General features: G+C 38.0%; 1 protein-coding gene across 1 annotated transcript; it reads right to left on the reverse strand.

The window, feature by feature from the left end:
• Nucleotides 1–4,662: 4,662 nt before the first annotated feature.
• LOC149738249 (growth/differentiation factor 8-like) lies at nt 4,663–9,038 on the reverse strand. Its single transcript, XM_089875011.1, has 3 exons — nt 8,018–9,038; nt 6,588–6,958; nt 4,663–6,134 (listed from the first exon to the last, which is right to left on the reverse strand). Exons 1-3 carry the CDS (start codon nt 8,685–8,687, stop codon nt 5,730–5,732), a joined length of 1,446 nt encoding a protein of 481 aa, XP_089731137.1. The 5' UTR covers nt 8,688–9,038; the 3' UTR covers nt 4,663–5,729.
• Between the last annotated feature and the right edge of the window lie 422 nt (nt 9,039–9,460).

The following is a 9,460-nucleotide window of genomic DNA, read 5'->3' on the forward strand; positions in this document are numbered from 1 at the left end:
GCTTTACCGGACAACAGTGACCATTGGGCAATTTTTGCCCGAATAGGGATCTCATTTTATTTGTATGTGTGCAGTGCTTGTGGTAACCCAATCCTGACATAGGTTACGGGAGCGTGCGGTTGCTGTATAATCCCACGCAGCTTTCACTAATTGAGTAGGATAACAATCGATCTCATTGTAATGACTTGTTTACAGTGGAAATAAGGGAGGGCGTTAATTAGACTGCCTTGCTGCATAACGTAAGTCGGATTGTTGTAACGAGATGCCAATATAATTTCCTCTTCACTGAGCCTTTGTTTTTGTTTACAAACAGTCAATTAACAATCCTGTTGATCAACCACTCTTGAATAATAAGTTTTTACCACAGATGAACTCTTTGATAAGTTTAAGGTTAAGTTGGTCATTCAAGAAAATACTCTCCGCAGTGAGGTAAAAGAAGGTATATATTCATTAAGAACAATCTCAACGTGCGCTTTGAGGTGAAATGAAATCAAAAACCAAATTCTTAACGGGGAGTAAGCTCGACGTAACGTATAAAACGTTAAGAGCCTTTTATGCGTTCCCACGACCCGAAGCGAATATTCGCACATTTGGTGAGTGTTACCTTGTGCGCATCATCGTAGTTGAGAAGCATGTCGTGCTGTTATAACGACATGGTTGACTTACAGTCAGCCGGTTTCATTCGATACCACAGTCGCATCAAGGCAACACCTGTGACTTGCAGCCAACAGCATAGACTTGATGTGCAATCAGTTGCTGCATAAACGTTGCTTGTTTGAGGTAAACCAAACCAAAGAAAAACGGTTCCTCTGAGATTCCAAAGCATCTGGCCCCTGACCTAACCAAACTTTACACATTGTCTTTCAAAAACCAAAATGAAGCCAAGGGTGTCGAAACAGTCACATAAGCAAGGAATTTCCGACAACAGAAGGTTGCGCAACAACGCTGGGTCAGCTCCTACCCGGATTTATTAAAAATATCTCCGCATTCTATACGGCTCATTTAAGTAGACTCAAACGTTATAGGTTGATATGCTTTGCTATCGATCACTCCGTGACGTAAAACGAGAACTTCGACGTATGATACGTGAATATAGGGTGCGGTTTAACTTTATACACAATCGGTAGCTATTTAAGACAAAATTCTATATTTGTATGCAAGTATTTGGTTCTCACCGGTAATTAAACAAATTGGTTGATCCAATGCATAATTAAGCTGTATCGCCGCTTGTACGTCAGTGGGGGAGGGGAATATACAGAACGATAAACTTGTGGCCGTTTACACTGTTACTCACATGTCATGAAACAAAGTAAAAGATAAAGGAATTACAATGAGTGCTGCGTCATTTCCAATTGCAAATATTTACAAACTGCTGCTCATTTATTTTGCTGAGCTATAAACTTGTCCCTTATCAGTTTTGAAAAATCACCAAACAGGAGACACGCGCCGCGCCATTTTGTACATCATTATTACCGGGGACCTGCTTTTTTCGATTTCGAAACACAGGAGGAAATGAAAACAAGCATGCGGGAGTTGTTCTTATAAATAATTGAATGTCAACTGTGCAATGACGTAATTCAGTTAAAAGTTATCGTTTGTCCCATTTTCAGCAATATTGAAAGATCGAAATGATGAGCTCTGTTGCTGCAATGAGCTAAATTGCAGACAATTGTGCTGGCAACACACATAAGTAAGAAAACTAAAACGGCGGAAAATCAAATTTAATTTCTTTAATTTTTTACAAGTTTAGAAAAAATGAAAATTGACAAGTTTATTTCAATGAATTTTTCCCACGCGCGACACACCATAAAGGATAGTTCTTTCTGTTTGTGTTGCAAAAAATAAACATGTCAACTATGCCCCAGGACATTCAACTTTGTAAACAAATAAAGCGATCATGAAAATCAGATTTAACTCGACGAGACTGAATAATATGTACTGTGGTTATAGATGCTATGCCTGTTAATGACCTGAAAAAGAAATGATTTCTGAAACATTTTGCATCAATTCATGGGATATGGGAATGAAATGTATTGCAAAAGAAATTTTGCGATATCATATAAAATGTACGCTGAATATAACAGTTTTTAAAAGCAAAATAAAAATCTTGACAACGTTATGAGAGTAATTTTCATTAAAGGAAACATTTATATTGTATAGTAGGGTCGGGGAAAATGGGACATCTTTTTATTTTCTTTTCTTATCCCATTTGGTAGTAAGCAAAGAACATCCAAAAAATTATAAATCGTAACTTTACGACTGCCACAGACCGTTGTTAATAACATGGTCAGAATATTTGGACATTGTGTGCTAAAGCTGTCCCGTCTTCCCCACCCTATAATATATTGATAAGTCAAAACAGCAGTTTATTTCAACTGGATACCCATGGTCGCCATTTTGAAAGCGAGCTGTAAAAGCCAATATGCAAGAGGATCAGACACAGGTACATGTCACTTGGCGATAACATCAGCGCAAGATAACATTTGCGTTAAATTGTGTTAAACGATGCATCAGTGTTGAAGTGCTTATACATACGCTAAAGAATTTATACGATTTTTAGTATATAGGCTAAATCAATATACCTGTAACAATATTACCACTGCTGTAAGATAATTACCGCAATATACTTATAATAAGTATTTGAGCATATTTTGGCTTAAGACGATTTAGATTAAAACACAATATAAAATAAACAAACAAGTATTTTATAAACTTTGGATTCATATTATATATAAAATATGCGCTTGGGTATGGGTCGTATGTGGTAGTACAGCAGTGGGGGGAGGGAAAGACACATTTTACACATAATATTCAAATATCCTGATCGTGTTTTAAACAATTTATAACAACGATCTATGGGAGTCATAAGGATACAGTTTTATATTTTCTTGAATGTTCTGTGTTTACTAATCAAATGAGACACATAGAATGAAACGGTGTTCCATCTTCCCCCACCCTACTATATAACTATAACTATCTAATTGCTAACTATTTTTGTGTCGATTCTAACTTCTTTAAACACAGCAACATGTTATATTCTAAGTTTCAATGGAGACAACTAAACCTTAACAAAACTCTGATAATAAATAAGCATTTTCAAAACAAACTCTCACTAAAGTTTTTCTTAGAAATCTAATATATATTATTGTGGGTTAAGATGGGGTACCGTTAGCAAATAAATACCAGATTTCCTGATCATGTTTTAAACAACCAACAACGCTCTTGTATAGTCGCAAGGATACCGTTATATGATTTTTTAAATATTTTATGTTTCCTACCAACTGGTACGAGGCAAGAAAATGAAAACGTATCACATCATATGCCCCGTCCTACAATAGTTTGTATATTAATTCAGCGGTTATCTATGCAATTCATATTTGGTACAAACATTTTATTTGCAAACATTAATGTTAAACAGTTATAAGAACCAAAAATTGTACAGGATGCAACACAATCATAATATGACGATTGGTTGTGTGGAATAACTGTATTCAAATACAACATTGGTTATAATGAATCAAATTTAATAATGGCTGAATCAAATTTAAAACATGCCTATATATTACAAATGCTTGCCTGTAAAGATCTTAATATGAGGGTTAACAAATAGTGTGTAAAGATTTCATTGGAAGGACAAAGTTTAACAATGTTTGGTGACTGCTAAAATCTGCTGCTGGCCCAGCAGATGCGTCGAAATAAATGGTCTTGAAATTTACGCTTCGGTTAATTTTAATCTGGCACATTACCTTACGAAACCAGAAACATGAGATTCTCAAACTCCTCAAGTCAGATGCTCCGGTTCTAACTTTGTTTTATCCATGAATGCTGGACCAGGAAACTCGGGCCACAAAGTGCGGTCAAAGGCGGGCAACGCGATACCGGTGCCACTTTAAAATTATGTCACGCTGTGGACGTCGTCGAAATTAAGTCCAGCAATTAAATTCACAGTGTTTCCTAGCCCGAGGAACGTACGCCACAATTAAATTGTCTATAAATGTCGGTCATTTATATAGCATATTAGTAATAATTGGAAGAAATTGAAACTGAGCATCCGGTATAAGACAGCATTGACACACGCCCAGACACGATGATTTCGAATTATCTGGCTAAATAATTACGTTTTCTATTCAGTTACGCTTTCTCTCCACTAATCTTTATACTGAGCCAACTGTAATAATAAGAAAGTTTCGTTCGGTTAAATTTACGTCCTAATTGTATATTTAAAACAATAACCTACATACTCCCAACGGGTGTATAAGTCCTGGTCTGCGGTGTAGACAGCAGTTAGTTTTATCTGGGCTCCACAACGCACCTTTGTGTACACCCCAAATAAGCATTCTTCCTGTCGAAAACAGTGCATGCCTCGGTGAACTTCTTGGTCAAAAATGTTTCAACTTTCCCATTTGTACATATCGGTGTTGTTGTGTGGTTTTGTCTAACACTTGATTTGTAATTGCTAATACCAATTCAATATATGTAACTGCTGTGTGCCTGGGGACCATCAAATACTATTCAAATAGCTGTAAAGAGGACTTTCGACTGAAGTGATTGTATCTAATAAATCTTTTTCTGTATAATGCAATGTCAGAACAAGCAAATACAATTAAGCTTTATGGTTTTATGTCTGGATTTGATTCAGTGTTGATAAAGTACAGATATCTATAAAGTTAGAAAATGTATTGATACGAACGATAACAATAATAAAACTAAAATATTAATCTTTTGAACTTTTCGCGAATGGAACTGCACAATATTGTGACACATATATTACGATAAACGAGAGAAAAGTTACAACATTGCTCTTGCAAAAGAGATTTTGATGCATAAAAATGCACCAAAACATAATGTGAAATATATAAGGCGTGCAACACTGCAATGTCACCACCGACACGTGCCGTACTTAAATGTTTAGCAAGCGTACGTTCTCATTTAAACATTAGATGTGGCATGCCAGTACTGTACAAGGACAAGCATTTAATAAATAAATATCAGTATACAACAACTGTAAAGCGATCTGGCTTGCACGCCGAATGTACCCCGTATGTACACTGCTGGCAAGTAGGACAGCGCATGTGATTTTTTGTAATGTAACAAGTAAATATTAGGAACCTCTGGTCTCGGTTGGAAAGATAAAAGGTGGAGCATGCTGGTTTAACTAACAGTTTTAAGTGTCTTCATGTTTGATCGTGTAAAACTGAAAGTGGTGTGGGGTCGAATATACTGAGAAATGGCTTCAATATTTATAATTTGCATAGCACGGGACTTGCGGAATTCGCGTTGATTCACAGTAAGGTTTTCCTCACTTAAAATATGAGCATTAGAAAACAATGATTTAAAAAATGTATCTGTAACTTTAAAATGAGTAAATAAACTCTGGATTATAATAACTTGATTATGCTACGTTTAATGGTACAACTTATTTGTCAGAGTAGGGATAAATTGGTTATGTTTGGAATGTGGGGTAATGTTTTTTGATTAATTCTGTAATGATGTGATCATGCTGTGTATGAAGCACGACTTGTAGTTAATGACGATCACCACGCAAATATGCGATGGGTCATTTTAATGAAGTCTTTATACATGTTATTGCCGAAAAGTATTGCCGTTTGCATTTATCCACAAAGTCTTCGTGTGTTCAGCTTGTATTGGACTGCTATGCGAAGCGACCCGAGTCGATGACACCATGCCCATATAAGGGTAAGCGCTGCAGCACGGCCAATTTACGCATACTACAAGCAATCGCATTTTACTATTTCCATGTCCGGTACTTTGCTGAATATAATGTTGCCGTCATTGTCGTAGTATAGCATTGAAATTCCAATCATTCTTTTCGGCACGCAGCAGTTTTCGACATGTCTGCTGCTGGGCAAATCAGGTCTGTTGCCCATGTGCCGGATCAGCTGCTCTCGTGTATTCGAAAGTTGCAAATAAGCGCACTCCCCCGAACAGTATCGAGCATTGTATGTCCTTGGGAAAATGATCCAGTTCCAACCGGCTGCATTAAAATTAATGTCTAGGTCGAACCGACAACACCGTGTTTCCGTTGAGTTAGCGTCACAACGTAAACCTTCTGCGGCATCTCGTTTCCGTCTTCGACGAGTTCGGGCAACCAGTTCGACATCCATAAAGGGTTTCTGTACAAACATACGATGGTTTATCGGCATACTTGGTTAAACAAATGTATTATCACGGTTTAAGTAACATTTTTGTTAACATGCAAGAGTAACTAAACATTAAATCACGTTACAGATGGCTGGATATTCTTGTAAGGTGAAAGAATGACGGAAAATAGAATACGCTGAGTCATGGAAATGGTTTAATTTCAGTTAAGATAAATCACTTTGTATTTTTGTTTGCAAAGCTGGCCAAAGTGTTTGTTTGTCGTACTTTTAACGTCACACCTTACAGTTTTGATGGGTGAAGTTGGTGGCGGCTTTCAACCATTTTGTTTGCTTTCGACCGCAACCTGATCAGTGGGACCAGCACTGCTGCTGCCTCAAGACCGATTAACCACAATAAATCACGCTTGGCTCGTTGTACTTTAGACTTAACTACAATTTAAGCTAAGGGTATAAAGATGGACTTACGTTGTTTTTTTCCCCGACGCGTGATTCGGTCATGACAAGGTCAGATAATCCTCTTGATATGATTTTAATTCCCAAGTTATATGATGGTCGCTCTAACCAACCATTCACTAATCCAGTAACTCGAATTTTTCGCCAGAAGCCTTTTGCGGAGCCGTTCAAACTAACTCTGAGTGATCTCACCCAAACTGGTCGAGGAGGGCCATTCGCAGTTGCAACATAACGTTGTAACTCAACCAGTGCATATGTTTCAGTTGTGTTTACAGGACGCACGTAATACCACAAAAAAGCTGAGTGCACAGCAAAGCTGCGTTGCTGTTCAGAAAAAGTAAAGTAGCAACCCCCCGCTCCTGATGGGCTGTTCCTGAACGGCGCTGTGAATAAACAAATTCGATTTTAGTTTAAGTTGAGATTACATAAGTTTTATTTAAGTTTTATTAAAATGTGATTAACGATCGGCAATCATATTGTAGTTTGATTTCACGAAACTTCCTGTTTTCTGAACAGTCATTGAACGACCCGTGACATCAGTCTTATTATTCGGCATGATTTTTTCACAAGTAGCAATATGGTGGCAGTAGATGGCATTCGGTGGCAGAGGATGGCAAACGTTAAAATATCCTTGTGCTTTTATAAGTGTTGGAAGGTATACAGTGCAAAGATAAACTAAAAACTGTCAGTTTCCCATCTATAAGTTGCCATACATTTCCTAAATCAACATTTCCTGCCATTACCAATTCAAGTACACATACACCGTGTTACACTCTGCAGCTATATAGTTGTGTTCCTAAATCTCCATGACATACATGGAACCTCTACTGCGTGTCACGTTACGTCATTGCCGTAGCACCCTTCGCGACCCAAAATACACAAAGGGCATTGAAGGTATGATTTTTGTTATATGAACCGTAAAAGCGACGTGGTTTTTAAAACCGATTTAGCTGAGTCTATAGATCAAAGTAAAATTTTACCTTAAATAATCACAAAATACTCGCTTTACTTTGAGTTTTAGGAGTATTGGTGTGAAAATGATAATATACACCTTTCACCATACTTTTTTGTAACCTTGGCATATTTTAGATTGGATAATATTCGTTTCCTAAATTGTCCTAAAGTGGTGAAATACCGGTTGAAGTATGTTGCTTCGTCATTGATAAAAATGCCCAGGGCTAATGCACAACTTGGCGCCAAGAACTGTAAACAATCCGCGGGGAATAGAGATTCGGTTAACCTTCCATGCCGTGAAGGTGGTTTAAAACAAGAAGACACACATCATCGGTTTCAACTCGCTTCATGGACTCATGATCCAATAGACTTAACATACACTCAATGGAAGCATTTTTGTGTATATAATTCATTTCGAACGAATTTAAATTTGGTTTAAATAAATGTATTTATTAGTAGTGAATAAATTAAACACCGTGTCTACTTACGACGTCTCGAGGTTAAAATGACTCGCTCGCTGTTAACTTCCTCGTCCTCAGTTTCTTGATCTTCAGCATCGCTAGTTCCACGATCTTGGTCCATGCCATAACGCCGCATCAGCTCCATAATAGGCGCTGAATCCGTTGACAAGGGTTGTTCTGTAATGTTTGGAGGAGAGGAGAGTCTCAACTTGCTTAAAATATTTTGCTTTATCTTTTCAATGCGCATTGACCTCATTTCTTCGCGCTCAGAACAAACTTTATGTCGACCACACGAAGACTGCTGTTGGTCCATACTGTGACGACGATCTTCATTTGCAACTGCTTCAACACTTTCTATAATGATAGGAACACTTTCGGTAGACACTGTAGAGTTGCGTTCCACCAAATTCAACGTTTCGTTCCTATGCTGTTTGCCATGCCTTGAGCGAATGGAATTGATCGGGCGGTTTCTATCTGAACGGTCAGAGCCGTCTTTGCTTTGGAAACTTTGCTCGCTATGCATAGTTATAGCGTACGTTCTGTCATCAGATCTATCGGTTTCTGGTACGCTCGGCGACAATAAAACCTGACGCTTCGTTCCTTGTGTGCTTGTGATAACATAAGCGAAGACGCAAAATACAAAAAAAGTTGGTGCCGGCCGCTGCATGCTTGAACTTCCTAATATTACGTGAACCATTTCGTTGAAGTTCTAATAACACTTCTGAGTTCAGATTGTGGTTAGATAACCTACAAAAAAAATTAGTCAGAGTTAAGTTACACTGTACATTGACCCTGTCAATGAAAGACTAAATCTAGTTTCAGCGGAGGTCCCGGTATGCGGCCTTACACTTCTTCTTTCCTTCTGCGCTCAAACTCTCTTGCCCAGGCAGAACACAGACTTGGCGACATAGCTAATTTAGCTGAGCGAAGTGTTAAATATTTACGATATAAAATCGTGAGTGTTTCGTTCTAAAAATCGGCCTTAATTGCACCCCGCCGGGTATACACTCACTTTCTCAGTCCGTCGTTTGCTTTGTAACAACACGACCGCGAGGCGAAACTCGATCCTACAAATAGCTTTTTACGTCCGAGAAAGTTACTGCTGGACTGCGAACTTCGTGTGTGACGTTTATCTACGCGAGCAGCTTAATTTATGGCAAAACTGTTAAGCCGTAGGCGTTGGTGTGCGCACGATTTAAGGTTGACCCGGCAAGGCGTTGTTGCTTAATTAGTTTGTTCAATTTACAACCTGTCCATTAAACTTAAGTCAGTAAAATACCGGACATTGGTATGACGTAACAGGGCGTGAAGATACATCCCGAAGATTTTATAGCAGCAGCTCATAAAGAACTGCCCGGATTAATTTGGGTTTGACTTCGACTTTCTCTCTACCATTACATAATACTAATTCTGTCACAGTGAAAATTTAACTATAGACAATATTAGGTAATTACTAAATATTAAGTATAC

Source organism: Ciona robusta, chromosome 3 (assembly GCF_009617815.1).
Source record: "Ciona robusta chromosome 3, ASM961781v2".
Classification (NCBI taxonomy): Eukaryota; Metazoa; Chordata; class Ascidiacea; order Phlebobranchia; family Cionidae; genus Ciona; species Ciona robusta.